We start from the raw sequence: 16,467 nt of genomic DNA on the forward strand, positions 1-16,467 counted from the left end.
TAAAACTTATAATGTAATTTAAGCTATTTTCAATTGATTTGTGATAATTTCTAGTTAATTTATACATTATATCTTACTACCATAGCAAGCTCCATAATAAACTTAACATTAATTATTTCTATGTTATATAAAGTCAATTATAAATTAGTTACCCAAGGTTTATATATTTTAATGATAGAATTAGCTCTAGGTCTAGGTATATTATCAATAAAGTACGATATTTAAGTATCAATTACCAATAATTTTATTTCCTGATATAGAATAGGAAATACTGAGATTTATAAAAAAAAAAATGAACAATGGACTACTTATGCAAAATTATATACTACTGTGCTAAGAAGTATACAATATAATATTATAAGAAGGTTCTCCTGAAACCTTTATCTGCAGAGTAAAAAAGTTACCTTAGCATTAAAACTTTAAAAATATCTATAGAATAATCTTTATTAGTTTTAACTCTAATATTGTAAGGTATTTTCTTGAAAATATTCAAATTCAAAGGAGAAACACAAAAATACTCATTCCTATACTCAGTTTAAATCTCATTATTACTATGGGCTCTACAATTAATTAAAATCTGTTAATGTACAGTATATTATAAACATACAAACTTGAATGGATTTACATCAACTATTAAGTAGTCATAAATTTTGAATACTACACTTTCATTAGCTTTTTATAACTGTCTAGCATTAGAACTTCACAAATTTTAAGTAGAAAAGCTTGTAAATTAAGTAATTGCAATATCTCAATTATCTGTAGGTTTTTTAGTATATTGATGAAATAGTGATTATATAAAACTTTTAATTGATTAATCTACAAATTTCTGCCTATACTCTTGCAAACATCTCTATCGGGTTATTCTAGAGATTTCTCAAACAATAAAATGAAATTTAGCATAATAAGATACACAAATTTTTGTTTATTTACCTAAAGATTATCTCTCAGTTTTAAATTAATGGTTAAATTCATGAATCTATAGTTAACAGATTATAAAATTTTATATATCCTTATTATCTATTTTAACTCACTATAAATCAAGTTTTAAGTAAATATATTTTATAGGATTAATGTAAGATAATTCCCAAAATTTCTTTAAAAAACTTAAATATGATGAAAAGGTCACTTATATTACTTCAAATGTTACAGCTACTTTTCATTTTGTTATTAAAGTACTCTCTAAAAGAATTTTTTTTTTTTTAGTATTTCTTAGCCATAAAGCATCTTTAAAAGTAATCTTAAATTGTAATTATTTAAGATCCCAGAAAACATTCAATTTATCTGAATTTTTTTTAATTAGGTATACTTTTATTTAAATTCAATGTAGTCAATATCTAACCATAAGGATATTTTAGGAAGTATATCCAATATTTTGCTGATATCAGTAGTTATATAATCAAAGATATTATTAAAAGGTTGTTACTGAGAATATCATAAACTTGTGTATTTTAGTTATTTCCAAGTATTTCCAAATTTATGATACCAACTCGATTACACAGATAATGTTAAAAATTATACAGTGTTACTGAACAATATTCCTTCAAAATAAACATTTTCTAGTTCATAATACATCAGTTATAGGTGTTAGCTGCAGGAATTTTAAGAAAAGTTAGACTCATGTAGTATAATGAAATCATGATTATTCAATAATATTTTAGAAATCCGAATTATTGTAATACAACTCAGAATACATATAAAAAATTTAAGTATTATTTCCTAGTAATTCTCTATATAGAATTTCTAATATTTAATAATTTGTTGTAGTATCCTTATTCAAAGAATTACCTTATTACCTCTACAGTAGTAACGATGGTACTGGCTGGTATACTAATTCAGAAAGGAATTGACTAATTTGACAATTGTTTTGGTGCTTCGGATAGATCTTTTACGTTATATATTGGCTTTGATTGTAGATATTGCTCAAATTCGTCCAATAAATCATTACCTAAAGGCTGTTTCGGTGTTACTATCTTAGGAGTTAGTATAGAATGTGATGCATGGGTATTCAGTTGTACATCCTTACTGGAAACATGCTGCTTAGCTGATGGGGGTAAAAATCCTTCGGGTTTAACAAAATTACTATCTAATTTACTGGAAGTTCCTTTCCAGATATGATCCCTAGGATTAAGTTTACCTGATGCTTTTGAATCCAGATTAGTACCAATCATATGGCCTCTTATACCTCTTTTTTTGAATTCTTCCAGCTCTCTACTAGCACCAGGTGGTAGCATCCCTTTCCTTTTGAGTAGCATTTTTGAATTACTCTCTATAGAGGTGACTTCTTCAGGAAGATCTGGGACCTGAACTTCAAGTACTGAGTTGATATCTTTAATTGGTTTAGTATCAATTTCTTCACTATCTTTCTCAACTAAAGATAAGTCTTCAGTATAATTTGGTGGAATAGGAACTAACAAATCTATCTGGTTACTTTTTTGTATTCCAAACTCTTTATTCTTATCATGATGATCTCTTTCTAATTGTATACTGTTTAAAATCTCGTCTACCAGATCTAATTCTCCAGACTCCACAAGCTTTCTTCTTGCTATAACTTTGGCAGCTCTTATATCTTCTTTCAAAGATTCATATCCTCCTTCAGTTCTTGCTTTTATACTTTCAGCTTGAGCTTCATGTAGTTTTCTATCTGTTAGAAGGCTTGAGGCTCGTGCTTCATTCATGGACTCATAAATAACATCTTGAAGAGTTTTCACAGTAGTTTTATATGCAGTATCCCCTTTAGTTTCTAGCTTGTTAACTTTTCTAATCGTTTTTTCTGGACTTCTAGGTACAAAGGTTTTATATTGGCGATGCAATCTAGTTCCCATTGTAGTCTGAAGTTTGGAATATCTGGACAACTTTTGGTATTCCATCGGTGAGAGCTTACAGACACTATTATAGCTTCCTGAAGCATCACTTTTTTCTAATACCACATTTCCTTGCTGTTTATTTACTGTGGAAGATCTCATTAGTACCATTAAATCTGAAAATTCCTCATCTTTAAGTTTTTGGAACTTTATTATATTTTTCAATTTACTGACTAAGTCCTCTTCAGAAAATAACACAGATTTGTATTCTTTAGTATCAGATATACTTGATATATTAAATAATAATGGTCCCTTTTCCATAACATTTAAGCTGTTTAACCCAACTTCATCATACTTTCCAACCTGCGGCAAAAGTTCTTTTTGAGATCTACTTCTCTTATTTATATAGCATTGAATCCTTTTTGAGAAGCTTATCAAGATAGTAAGTAGAAAGATAGATTTATATCTCCATAGCCCCAAAGTAATGAATGTATTTTTATTCATAGCACAACAGTAATAGTATATTTAAAAATATTGAGATTCTAGCATGAGACCTTTCTGCTAAATGCGCGCCTTAAGCTGTAACTAACATTAAGAACCCATCTACAACGAGAAAGTTCCAATAGACATTGAAGTATTTACTTTAGCAGCTCCTATACATATATTTTACACAACCCAGTGTAAGTAGTGAATAAAGTTCAAAATACATGGACTTACCTATTGACTGCTAGTGCTTTAATAAGTTCTTATATTCAAATAAGGTATAAGGAAGTGCAACTGCACTAGATTCCAAAGTATTCACGTGCATTGACAAAATAAGGGAGATATATGAACAATTTATTGAACTTCCAAATCAACTTCACTATTATATGTGATAAGGAATAGTCTTGGTAAACATAATTTGTTAATATAATTAGGTTTAAAGTCTAGAAACCACTTTAGAAGCTAGTATTAGAGAAATATACAAAGATTATCTTAGATTTTGTAGTTGAACCGGTTGTAGAATGAGAATGACTGAAATTATTATCAGTATTATATCAAAATAGTTATTGATCTTTAAATAAAATGATAAAGATCTAAGGATCAGGAGCCTTTTTCTTCAATAGTTATAACAGATGTAGGTTAACTATTACTTAGTACCTTCTCTAGTGTCTTCTTAAAACCTTCGAATTCTTGCCTTCTACCTTTTCTCATATTAGCTATTTCCTCTAGTTCTTTCTTTCTATCAGCTATTTCTTGATCTTCCGAGTATTTAAGTATAACAGATCTTTCATTATCATATTCAGTGACTTGCTGAACTTGTAAGGGTAAGTGAGATTCTTCAGTAGGAAGAGAAACTGGCTCTGGTATAAAACTTTGTATACTTTCATCATTTGAAGTAGATTTAGAGTTGTTATATTCAATTGAGTCATTATTCTGGTTTCTAAATAATTGCTTTACATTATGTAGCTGATTTGATTGTGTAGGTCCATTATTCAGAAGATAATTAGTACTATTCTCTGGAATTTCTTTTTCCATTATAGCTTTTGGTTGTAAATTTTGTGAGTTACTATTAAACAATAATTCATAAGTAATTAGATGATTAAGTAACAAACGTGGCTCAGAACAAGCCTCAGGTAACCAAAGAATACCATTAAGACAAAGAACGGTCAAAGGACGAATAGAAATATTATGCTTACTACAAACAGAACTTAGTATTTTCAAATTTTTTATCACAGTCATACACTTAGTAGTAGCTCTATGACTACTTCTGACTGACAAAACTCTCACAAATTGCATAAGTTGCTGCAAATTGTCATCAATAGTAGCAAGTATTTCATTTGGAGTCATCTTAAGTTTTGTTACCTCCCCATTTCCATACTGAGAAAAAAAAATAAATAATGAAACATAAAAAAATATGAAACTTAGCCTCATCTTGGCTTAACACAGTTTGACCAAAAACTGCATAACTGTACTACTCTTTTCGCCGAATTAATAGTCAACAGGTACCCAACTGTCACGTCTCTCTATCTATTTATTTTGAATCAGCCGCTTTTATTAAAGGTATAAGATAAGAATAAAGGACATCAAAACTTTATGTAATTCTTACTTTTCTCTAGAAATACTACAAAGCATCAACTTAATATAACATTACACTGCATTATTGCGATATAGACTTATTAATAATATACTAGCAACACAGCGACTTCTTGCTGGCTTATATAACTAGTGGTATAGCAATGACCTTAATCTTTTAAACTAAGGAAGTAGTCAACAACTTATATATACTTCACAGTAGATATATCAGAAATTAGCCATTATAAAACTTAATTAGTACTTGTAGTGAAGTATTTATTGGAGGTATTTTGAAATGCTTGATTTGCAGTTCTGTATTTCCATTTTATATAGGGAACATAAATAATTCAATTTAAACTACATATAAAGCCTTTTAGAATGACATAATTCAGAAGAGCTCTGAAACCGACATAAGTGCTCGATGAACTCACAAGACTATTTGTATTACTTGATCCCCTCCACTTTAATATTGTAATAGTATTCTGCAGATATATCTATAGATCTTGAGTAGTACAATTCACGACTTTTTATTTTCATAAATCTAACTTTTATTGAACTGGGAATTGTCTTGAACTGGTTATATATACTAGATTTATTAATATGCCGCACTTGTGCGGACCAAATAATTTCTGCGAGGGTACTTTATGTCTAATGTCTTTTTCACAATATTTGCTGATTAGCCGATTGTATATCATAATTTAATATATTGAATATGTCACTACACAAGATATTTTTAAGATAGAAGGTTTTTTACTTCCAACTATAAGGAGTATATGTTAAGATCTCATTTCTCACGTAACATATAGAGACAAGAGTATATAGTAGAATAATAGACATAGGTATGCACTCACTAACTGGAAACCCTCAGTAAGAAAATTCAGCTAGTAATTCTCATAAGAAGATATATTATTTACTTTGTCCATGTATTCTAGCTTCTCCAAAGCTATGGACTTGATGTATATAGTTATTTATAACAGTACAACTATATTAGAAAATTGACCAGGTAGAATACACCCTTAAATATTAGAATAATTACTAATTCTGATATTGTATACAGCACTCCACTGATTACCCTTAATAAAGAACCAGCACATCTCGCCGCCTGATGTACTTAAGCTAAGTGAATATTTGGGTATAGTTTTTTATCAAACCTTTCTTTCCTTTACAACAATAATCAATTCCTAGTGCTTTTTACATTAAAAAAAAATTATATTAATAGACTACTTCAAATACTTAACTATATATATGTGGACTATTTTAATCTAGAAGTGTACTTGTGTAGTTAGCTAGCTAGAATAGCTTAGTTTGCCACACTATTTTCTTAGAATATTTAGCAAGTAGCATTAATCAGATATTGAAGTTTAGCTGATATTTCGGATGGTAGATATTAATAAACAAGTAAAGTACGCCATAATAATACAAAAGAATTATAGAGGGTATTTGGTAAGGAGGCGTATATTTTCCATAAAGAAATTGCGTGAATCTCAAAGAATATTTGCGTTGCAACACTTCAACATAAAAAGACTTGTTGAGATGTATAGTCAAGTATAGTAAATATAAATTATTTTCTTTGTACTGTATATTATTCGCTATATATTTCATTTATTATTGGCATGCTGTAATCATAAAGAGGTATATCATCATCTAAAGATACAATTGACCAAAAAATAGATGTGAATTTCTTCCTAATACCTATTATTTTTTGCCATATATATTCATTGTTATCAAATATATTATCATTAGAAATATTAAAACCTTCACAAGATGTAGTGTTAGTTTGAGAGGATGAAGTTGAATACACTATTGTAGAACAGTCAGAAAGTTGATCCTTAGTGTATGGATAATTACAACCTGAATATTTTTCTTCACTGTTTTCTTTTTTTGTTTCTACCTCTGGTTCGTAGTTTTCTAAAGCATAAACATCGCAATGCTTATCAATGCCACAGTTTAAATTTGAGTTTCTTTCTTTAAATACCCAAGAATCTGTAATAGTTAATGCTACTCTTGTCATTTCTTCTAATAAGCATAGCTCTAGTAATGTCACATTCCATTAATGAAATAACCATGGAGCATCCACTAAAATAGCGCATAAGATAGGGTATCAATCTACTGTCTTTTTTTAATCCAGAAATTCCCGTAGATAATTCATTATTCAAGGAGTAGAATATAAGCTAAGATTCTAAATATAAAATTAGTTAACTAAATAAATCTAAATGATTACCTCTGCACAGTTTATGAAGAGAATAGGAAATACTAGTTAACAGGTATCTTCAGTATGTTTATTAAAAATCTGTGTATGCTTATAATGTAGATTTAGATCACACATTTAATTAAATATTATTTCATAAAAGTGAATCCTTATATGTTTTGAAGAAATTAAAACATGAAACTGCTTTGGGGGCTTTCTTTTGATTCAAACTTATCAACTGATTTACATATAAAGCGCTGATCACAACCCACGTACTAAAGCGCTTATTCTTACTTTAAAAGTAGGCTCAAGAAAAAAGGATCTCGACAACAGTAATAATAGTTTTAATGACAAGTATTAAATATAATAACCTCAGTTCTAATACAAAGGATGAGTCCTTGTATACACAACTCAAACAGCTAGAACAAGAACTTGAGTTCCTAAATGTTCAAGAAGATTACATAAAAGATGAACAAAAAAGTTTGAAACGTGAGTTAATTCGTGCAAAGGAGGAAATTAGACGTATTCAGTCTGTTCCTCTAGTCATTGGTCAATTTCTAGAAATGATTGATTCGCATTATGGAATTGTATCTTCTACAGCTGGATCAAACTATTATGTTAGAGTCTTGAGCACAATTAATAGGGAACATTTGAAACCTCCTGCATCTGTTGCTCTTCATAGACACAGCCATGCAGTTGTTGATATCTTGCCCCCTGAGGCTGATTCGAGTATACAGATGCTTCAAATGCAGGAGAAACCAGATGTCACATATGCAGATATTGGGGGAATGGATATACAGAAACAAGAGGTACGTGAAGCTGTAGAGTTACCTTTAGTTTGTCCAGAATTATATCAGCAAATTGGTATTGATCCACCAACAGGTGTTCTTTTGTATGGCCCTCCAGGAACAGGGAAGACAATGTTAGCAAAGGCTGTTGCAAATCATACTACTGCAACATTCATCAGAGTAGTAGGATCTGAATTCGTTCAAAAATATCTAGGAGAGGGTCCTAGGATGGTTCGTGATGTATTTAGATTGGCAAGAGAGAACTCCCCTGCTATAGTTTTTATTGATGAAGTTGATTCTATAGCAACTAAGCGTTTTGATGCTCAAACAGGGGCAGATCGCGAAGTACAACGTATATTATTAGAATTACTCAATCAAATGGATGGATTTGATCAGACAACAAATGTTAAGGTTATAATGGCTACTAATAGAGCTGATACACTAGACCCAGCACTATTGAGACCTGGGAGATTAGACAGAAAAATAGAATTCCCACTACCTGATAGGAGACAACGACGTTTAATTTTTCAAACTATTACTGTTAAAATGAACCTTAGTGATGAAGTTGATCTTGAAGATTTTATATCTAGACCTGAAAAGATTTCAGCTGCTGATATTGCTGCGATATGCCAAGAAGCTGGTATGCAGGCAGTGAGGAAGAATAGGTATGTTATACTTCCCAAGGATTTTGAAAATGGCTGGAAAACTCATATTAAAAGAAATGAACGTGACTTTGAATTCTATAGTGTATAAGTCATAAATTATTGTTCCATTGGGAATAACTTTATAAAGAGGTACACTTCTGATCATGATATGAGAAGATCCTTATGGCAATACATCTAAGAGCTCTCCGTAAATTTTCATTTTCTAACTTCTCTAAAATAGATGAAACTTTGTTTTTAGTCTCCAATTTGTATTCCTCAAAAATACTCTCCATATTAAGCTTTTGATAAATTTCTTTTATAAGTTCTGCATCTTTACCGTAATTCTCCACTATATCATCTTTAAGTAATGGATCCTGCATAGCTTTGCAAAGGAGCCAAGTTAGTTTTCCTTGCTCGATATCATTCCCAGTCTTCTCATTGTTGCCAAAGTAGTCAAGGAAGTCATTTTCTATTTGGAGATATTCACCAATTATCCTGCTAAAGTGTTCTACTTCAAGAGGTATGCCACTAGTAGAGTTAGCCAATAACAACCCAATACAAATAGGTAAATAAATTGAATAGTAAGATGTCTTCATTTGAATCATTGCAAAATACCTCTCATCTAAATTTTCCGTTGATTTTAAACAAAGTGGGCTTGTATCTAAATGTTGACCTAAGATTGTGTAAAAGATGCATCTATGTAGTAAATCCATTATTCTTGCTAGTGTATCCATACTATAAGATTTTAGTGCACCTTTCATTAGTAATTCTGACATTATATATAAACAAAATGAGTCATTTAGTCCCATTGACAGACCTTGTGAGATGTACCAACATACTTTCCCTCTCCTCATTTCTCCGCCATCCATTATGTCATCTCCAACTAGAAAAAAAGCTTGTAGTATTTCAATACACCAGCCAGCCGTTAAAACTTCATCCCACAGTATTTTATCCCCATTATTCCAGCATTTATATGCTACTTCTACAAGAGTGATCCCACGCATATACTTTCCACCCTCAATATTGTAATTGAGGCACTTCATATAATAGTTTACTATTTTTCTACGATAAAATTCACTTATAGGTAGTTCATCGAAAAGTTTTAGAGCATACTTGCTAATATTAGGATAAAAACCTAAGAACTTTTCAATGATAAAATCCATATCTAACAAGAATGTAAAGTTTTTTTATTTAATAGCAAAGGTAACTAAATAGAGCCGCTACAAGACTTTTTGTCTTCTTTTTTGAAAAAGAAAGAGAAGGCAGTACATTTAAATAAAAAAAAGTTCAACTTATTTATGTATATCTGTGAAAGTACTCTTTTTTACATTATATGTCAATGAATCAAGGTATTTGCGATTGACCTATGAATATGTAAAATTTATGAACACTTTGAGTAAATCACATAATAGGGCATACCTTTTGATAAAAATTAGGTTGTTCTGCACAAGCTGTAAGGACAAGATCTACAAGATCATCTGAAAATTAAAATAATGTACAGAATTTCAAAAATTTACCTAGGGAAATAAAAAAAAAAGTATAGTTTTGTTTATGAAATTACGTACCTCTTGAAAGGCACACTATTTGACTCTCAATTGCTGTTGCTTTTGCTTGACCTCCAAGCTTAGCCAAAATATCGAGTTTCTCACTAGCCATTCTTTCAGAAATAAGATGTTTCAAATGTCCTTCTTTTCTGTTATTCATAGAGTAGCTAAGTCTTTTTTGATTAGTTCCGTATTTTTGAATCGGGGTGTAGGAATTTTGAGTAACTGATAATGGGGAAACTTGGGAACTAACGAAAAAAATAAATAAAAAACCAAGCAAGTTCAGAATAATATCATTTCTATTGCTAATATAGATTTTTATTTCAAAATAGTAACAACCTACTTATTTTCAGAAGTCCAATGTCTTTTCTTTGAAGGGGTTTCTCCTAATCTTATTTGTTGCATAATTAACTATTGTATCTTGCTAAAGTCATGATATAATTTATCAACTTTTTTTTTGCCGGTAATCTGCGTAAGAGGTCGTATGAAATAGCTTAATATGGCTGCTAATAGATTATCTAGAGAATATAAAAACTTGGAGGGGAAATTTCCTAGCAATATTATTGCTAGGCCAGAAACTAGAAATTTGCTTATTTGGCATTTTGTATTGTAAGTTAATATTTTATTTATCCATCTTTGCTTGAAACTTATTAACTAACCCCTTCTATAGATATGATTTTCCAGCTGAAACCCCTTATTTCGGTGGTATATATCATGGTAAACTAATATTTCCTAAAGAGTATCCATACAAAGCACCTTCAATATATTTTTTGACACCAAATGGCCGATTTACCACAAATACTAGACTATGCTTTTCTATGTCAGACCATCATCCAGAGTCATGGAACCCATCTTGGCGAATAGAAACTATACTGCAAGCCATACTAAGTGTTATGACTGACTCTATAGAACAACCCATGATTGGTAGAGAAATTAGAGGGCCCAAAGAAAGAAAACATTTAGCTATTTTATCATACAAATTCAACTTATCAAACAAGGTTTGTTTTATGAGAACTAGTACCTTCAACATTTAATTTCCAATCTTTACAGGTATTTCTTGAACTATTTCCAGAATTTTTGAAAGATGGACACTATGTATGTTTGAATCGGCTATTATATTTAATACTCTAAAGTACTATTATAATTGCTTTTTTTAACAGGATCCTAATATAGGATATTTTTACAAACTGCAAAAACCCTCAAAAAAGGGTAACCCGAGATTAATGAAATCTACTTTTGTCATTTTTATTGTGCTATTTTTAATACTTATTCTATGTCACATTGAAATTCCTACTTTTATGAAGTTAATAAATAGAATTATTTGGACTTTACTATCTCATTTTGAGTGATCATTTCTGAAGATAATAACTCATAAATACCGGTAAATGCATGCAACCTACATGTAGCCAGCTATATTTCCTTTAAAAAAGATTGTACTATTATTTATAAAAAAGTGTATTGTTCTTTATTTTTGATTTAATGGTATATGATACAGATTCAAATTTCAAACAGCATACAAGTGACCTTAAGAAATTATCTCTGGTCATCTTTGCTTTATTTGACTTAGTATATTGTGGTGTGCTTATATATTCTTATCGAAGTGTATGCGATGCACCTTTAAAATCATGGCTAATTGGTGCAATTCTATTAGTAAGTTTCCCTTATATTTTTAAATAAGTAAACCTTTAAAATTTATCGAAAAAAAGTCAATTCCAGCTACAAAAGTGATTAGTGTGATTGAATCAACTTTTGGACATGGGTAAGATGGGGATAATTGGATTCTAATTTTTGAATTCTAAATATACTAATATTATCTTGTAGTTTTGCACTGATTGGAGAGATCTCATTATTTGTTGCTAGTTTTCTATGGTTTACACTTGGTACTGTATGGGTAAGTACATTTGCAAATATGCTTTAAGTTACTTCCTTTAATGAAGTTAAATATAAATACAGGTTAATACTTCTCTAGTATGTCAGAGCACTGCACCTGCACTATGGTGGACGGTAAGTATAATACATTAATTCATTAAATTCTTTCACAAATACCAGGATTTTAGGTATTCATCACAGTATCTACTATCTGGTTTTTCGTTGCCGGTCTTGCCTTCTCCTTAATCGGAATTACTGTATATCACATGATAATCACTGGTGGTGCTAACCCAGAATTTAGAGGTAATAGGAAACCAGACCTATAATTCTGTAAATAGTTTAATATTGGATAGATAGCATTTTAGAATTGTGATTATTGCAAACAGGAAATTACTTATTTGCCCATTATTTTTGAAAGCTACCTACCTAGTAAAAATCTCCACAAAAGTAACAAATCCATACAGTTCGTCAAAGATAATCTCATTAATATTTTAATCAGTTTTAATTCTCAAGTATTGAGAGGAAATCTTGTAAGGAATATAGTTGGTTGATTGCTATTACTATTACAACATTGTGTCAAGTACTTAATTTATCTTCTATTCCTTAACATCTTCTTTATAAGTATTCTTAAGAATTAAAATAGTAACAGCTCAACTTAATAAAGTAGAAAAAAAAAAAAAAGAAGCTATCGTAAATTTTGATTATCATATTCTCTATACGCTTGAGTATTTCTAAAATTTTGTGATATTCAGCATATAAAACCACAAATACTGAATACAGCTAAATCTATTAAAAATTGCAATATTATGTAAATGTATACAGTACTATAAACAAATACCAATTACACTTTGTTAAGCATAAGTATGATTGCAGACTTTTGCTCACTACTTTAGCTAATTTAACTTTCAAATATATACTATTATTTCTGAATAATTTTATTTAATATTCCTTTGTATTTCATTTGTATATCTAGATATTTAGGTTCAACGTATCAACTCAAAAATTTCTTTTTATAGAAATTAAAAATTATAGCCTTTAAAGGAGTAAAGTTTACTTCGATGTATTGTAGTAATAGAAGTCAAAGTCAAATACTATTTAGAGATGTCAATTAGAATTTCACATCTTTAAATTGTTGGAGAGCTTCCTGCAATGATGTTGATGTTGCTCTACCTCCAGATGTAATAGATGATATCATTAATGCCTTAGGTAGTTCAATTGTTACCGATATATTTGCAAGAATACCACAGCACTGTATATCCATAAGATTTTTATCAAATAATTGAACCCATCTTATACCTGGACGTAGACACGAAATAGGTATTGAAGCAGCTGCAATAAAGTCTGATTGTATAGAATCAGCTGATCTAACTTCGAAGTTTATAATGGCAATCTCTGGGCATAACACATGAAATGTAAATGGCATAAGATCTTTCCATTGAGGATTAAACCCATTATTAGATACTACTGGAGTTCTACATGTTTTATACTCGTCTCTAGGACCACCAAATACTGACACTGTTATATAAGGAGATAAATTACTTCCACCAATCAAGCTTACAATTCCCCTATTACTTTGAGATCCATTATCAGGTAACTGATGAGCTGATAAAATTTGAATGCTGACTCTAACTGGTGGAACATCGAACAATTCCAATGTAGCAAGTGGATCCATAGGGTCCATAACCTTATTTTCTTCAGTTACTTTTAGCATCATTTGAGGCTTTAAAACATACCCACATTTTGATCCACCATTTTGACGAAAACGTCCTTCATTTAATAACAATGCTGTACCAGTAGCTTGATAGTTTAGAGCAACTATTTGAGCCCCGTAAGCCCATGGAATCATAGGATTGTAGTTTGAACTTGAAATTCTCGTACCTGAAGGGTATACTCTACACAAATGATCTTGATGAAATCTTGCAAATTCACTACTATTCTCTCTAGCAAAGCGTAAGAACTTAGTTTCAACTAATGATCCAATACTCATACGATTACGTGTTTCTATATCTAACAACTTTATTGCTTTACCAGGCAATGATATCAAAGTTGAGTATAATCTAGGTCTTGTATTAGAAGTACTTGATAGTATTCCAGGCTGATCAAGTTTATTTCTTCGGGGAATATATTTTGTGTCACTTTCAAGCACATCTGCTTCAGTATCATCTGGATCATCTTCATCATCTCCATCGCCATCTTCTTCATTATTCTTTTCTTTTGGGATCTTTGCTTTAACAAGAAATTTGTACTTTAGTTCATTTGGAGATGGCATGTAATTAGGTGGACTATCTGATGATTTATAAAGAGAATCTCCTAGTACAGACATTATAATTTCAGCAACTCTTTCTCTCTGGACTTCCGAAGCATGCATTTCTAGTGACAAAATTACGGGATATGGTGAATTTTGAAATGCATAGTCTTTACAGGCTCTAATTACATCCTCAAAGTATACTTTTGAAGTAAAAGTATGACCATGGTAAATTACTGGTGTATTGTCTGGCCCATCCCAAACATCCAATTCGACACAACGACAACCCTGTAGAAGCACATTTATATATTGTCCAATTTCAGATTTTGATGTTAATTGGTCACCTGTTAAGTATGTATTATGACTTGATGCAATCCAATAGTGAGAGATTGGTTCATCTAATGACTGGTAAACTTCTTTTTTAAGAGGATCAAAAGCAGAGTTGAATTCTGAAGACATTAATATATTGAATCCTACTTCAGTAAGCCCACCACGTTCAACAAATGGCTCTTTTAAGGTTAATACAGTATTTACTAACGATTCTAACGTTTTTGACGGATCCATTCCTTGTACATCAATTAGAAAATTTCTAAATCTTTCAGCTGTTACAACATTAGTTGTTTCATCTTTATATTCTTCAAACAGATCATGTAACTCTGGTAAGATCAATAGTTGACTTAATAAGCTACGAAATTCAGTGTAATCTAATGCAGCATTGTTATCTTTGTCATACTCTGAAAATAGTGTATTAGCATAAGTTTTTGAAACTGGCATCTGCAATCTTTTTATTAAACGCATGAACTCAACAAAACTGATAGAACCTGAGTTATCCAAATCTGAAAGTTCCCACTGGCGTCGAATATAATCATGCGTAATGAAATGTCTTGAATCAGTTATTTTTTTTCCTTTTCGTCTTGAGATCGTCTTTTCTTTTCTAGATAAAGCATGTCCTACTAACATTCCTGTAATCCACAGTTTCCACTCTTCAGTATTAGAGCAAAATAACCTTAGTGAAGAACCTCTTCGGCTAGTCACCACGAGTTCTATTCCAAGATTTGCATTTATATTATCGTTGCTATTTGTATTTCTTGCACGCCAAAAATCACAGTCAGAACCTGGAAGGATGTGACTAACATCAGTCAGATACAACTTTTCTTGTTTGCCCTTTTTAGGTAAACATAAGGTAATATTACTCTCTTGTAACCATATTAAACTACCTGAATCAAGGTCTATTTTGAAGAAATATCTTCTAAAGCTTTTTTTGCAAAACGGAGATCTTGGATACTTATGAAGATAAGCACCCTTTTTACATGTTTCCAAAGCTAAATCTACATCTACACTACCTAATACTTCCACTAATCTTTCACTTACCATAATATTTAGCTTAGAAACAATCTCTCTAAATGTTCTGATAGTTACTACATATTCCGATAAGTCTTGACTACCAACTAATTTACTTAAACTTATTTCACCGTTCTGATCTACTATTGACTGAAGCATCGTTTTCTTTCAGATTCAAATACCTTCAATCATTCTATTCGGCATGTAATCTAAATTTGCATCATTCTTGACATGTCGGGTAGTTTTTTCAATGGCGGGAATTGTTTAGACAGCTGGTTAGGTAAAAGCCCGCTATAATAAGTTTCATTTTCTTACGGTAATCTCTCTCTTCTCTTTTGTACTTTAAGCACTCTTCGTTATAGAACTGATAAACCAAAATTAGTTAGAGATGAGGGCTAGTTTACTTTATGGTCATTATACTTAGTATTGCCTATAAAGGTGCAAATTCTTTTGAGCTTCAGAGGTTCCTTGAGAAATATTCGAATTAATGATGACATGCTATATTCCGTGTTTCAGCAGAATTTATTGATTCTATATCAATAATATAGTGAAGTGAAATAGCAATAGTCTGATTACATCACTACATGAGTTATGTGGATCAGTTATATCCATTGATACTAATACTAATTTTTTTGCACTATGCCACAGGAATCATTTACTAATATATTGATTACCGTCCAGATAAGTGCATATATTATAAGATGGTTATTTAGGAACTCCTTTGTGATAGTACATATCATTGGAGGCTGAGGACTATCGACATTATTTATGAAAGTACTCACAGGTGAATTTTAGTATAAATACATCTAGAAGGCAAATTTTGCCATGAATTTAGTTTATATTGCTTTAAGTATTTTACTAATTTTATTACTATTAGACACTAATTTATATAGGCCTCAGTAGTGAATATTTCTCTATACAGTAGCCAAATATAGAATACCCAACTTTTGATGGGTATAGGCGGGTTATGTGCCGTTAGCTACTAGTTTTTG

General features: G+C 30.7%; 9 protein-coding genes across 9 annotated transcripts, besides 1 other annotated feature; 3 read left to right on the forward strand and 6 right to left on the reverse strand.

Annotated features, from left to right (window-relative positions):
• Positions 1 to 1,847: 1,847 nt before the first annotated feature.
• CMU_017530 (uncharacterized protein) lies at positions 1,848 to 3,305 on the reverse strand (the record flags this gene model as incomplete). Its single annotated transcript, XM_002140313.1, has 1 exon — positions 1,848 to 3,305. One exon carries the CDS (start codon positions 3,303 to 3,305, stop codon positions 1,848 to 1,850), a length of 1,458 nt encoding a protein of 485 aa, XP_002140349.1.
• Positions 3,306 to 3,923: 618 nt separating this feature from the next.
• On the reverse strand, positions 3,924 to 4,715 carry CMU_017540 (uncharacterized protein; the record flags this gene model as incomplete). Its single annotated transcript, XM_002140314.1, has 1 exon — positions 3,924 to 4,715. One exon carries the CDS (start codon positions 4,713 to 4,715, stop codon positions 3,924 to 3,926), a length of 792 nt encoding a protein of 263 aa, XP_002140350.1.
• Positions 4,716 to 6,051: 1,336 nt separating this feature from the next.
• Positions 6,052 to 6,074: a sequence feature (AT_rich).
• A 364-nt stretch (positions 6,075 to 6,438) lies between these two features.
• Positions 6,439 to 6,867, reverse strand: CMU_017550 (uncharacterized protein; the record flags this gene model as incomplete). Its single annotated transcript, XM_002140315.1, has 1 exon — positions 6,439 to 6,867. The coding sequence occupies one exon, from the start codon at positions 6,865 to 6,867 to the stop codon at positions 6,439 to 6,441; it is 429 nt and encodes a 142-aa protein (XP_002140351.1).
• A 524-nt stretch (positions 6,868 to 7,391) lies between these two features.
• CMU_017560 (26S proteasome regulatory subunit 6b, putative) lies at positions 7,392 to 8,585 on the forward strand (the record flags this gene model as incomplete). Its single annotated transcript, XM_002140316.1, has 1 exon — positions 7,392 to 8,585. The coding sequence occupies one exon, from the start codon at positions 7,392 to 7,394 to the stop codon at positions 8,583 to 8,585; it is 1,194 nt and encodes a 397-aa protein (XP_002140352.1).
• Positions 8,586 to 8,616: 31 nt separating this feature from the next.
• On the reverse strand, positions 8,617 to 9,639 carry CMU_017570 (polyprenyl synthetase family protein; the record flags this gene model as incomplete). Its single annotated transcript, XM_002140317.1, has 1 exon — positions 8,617 to 9,639. One exon carries the CDS (start codon positions 9,637 to 9,639, stop codon positions 8,617 to 8,619), a length of 1,023 nt encoding a protein of 340 aa, XP_002140353.1.
• Positions 9,640 to 9,768: 129 nt separating this feature from the next.
• CMU_017580 (uncharacterized protein) lies at positions 9,769 to 10,425 on the reverse strand (the record flags this gene model as incomplete). Its single annotated transcript, XM_002140318.1, has 4 exons — positions 9,769 to 9,840; positions 9,896 to 9,954; positions 10,042 to 10,268; positions 10,364 to 10,425. 4 exons carry the CDS (start codon positions 10,423 to 10,425, stop codon positions 9,769 to 9,771), a joined length of 420 nt encoding a protein of 139 aa, XP_002140354.1.
• A 94-nt stretch (positions 10,426 to 10,519) lies between these two features.
• CMU_017590 (ubiquitin-conjugating enzyme family protein) lies at positions 10,520 to 11,369 on the forward strand (the record flags this gene model as incomplete). Its single annotated transcript, XM_002140319.1, has 4 exons — positions 10,520 to 10,629; positions 10,691 to 11,018; positions 11,071 to 11,115; positions 11,181 to 11,369. 4 exons carry the CDS (start codon positions 10,520 to 10,522, stop codon positions 11,367 to 11,369), a joined length of 672 nt encoding a protein of 223 aa, XP_002140355.1.
• Positions 11,370 to 11,499: 130 nt separating this feature from the next.
• CMU_017600 (uncharacterized protein) lies at positions 11,500 to 12,215 on the forward strand (the record flags this gene model as incomplete). Its single annotated transcript, XM_002140320.1, has 5 exons — positions 11,500 to 11,670; positions 11,727 to 11,779; positions 11,842 to 11,911; positions 11,974 to 12,024; positions 12,078 to 12,215. 5 exons carry the CDS (start codon positions 11,500 to 11,502, stop codon positions 12,213 to 12,215), a joined length of 483 nt encoding a protein of 160 aa, XP_002140356.1.
• Positions 12,216 to 12,997: 782 nt separating this feature from the next.
• CMU_017610 (1-phophatidylinositol-4,5-bisphosphate phosphodiesterase delta-3, putative) lies at positions 12,998 to 15,634 on the reverse strand (the record flags this gene model as incomplete). The annotated part of the gene is made up of 1 exon (XM_002140321.1): positions 12,998 to 15,634. The coding sequence occupies one exon, from the start codon at positions 15,632 to 15,634 to the stop codon at positions 12,998 to 13,000; it is 2,637 nt and encodes an 878-aa protein (XP_002140357.1).
• Between the last annotated feature and the right edge of the window lie 833 nt (positions 15,635 to 16,467).

Source organism: Cryptosporidium muris, genomic scaffold (assembly GCF_000006515.1).
Source record: "Cryptosporidium muris RN66 scf_1106632373407 genomic scaffold, whole genome shotgun sequence".
NCBI classification, from domain to species: domain Eukaryota; phylum Apicomplexa; class Conoidasida; order Eucoccidiorida; family Cryptosporidiidae; genus Cryptosporidium; species Cryptosporidium muris.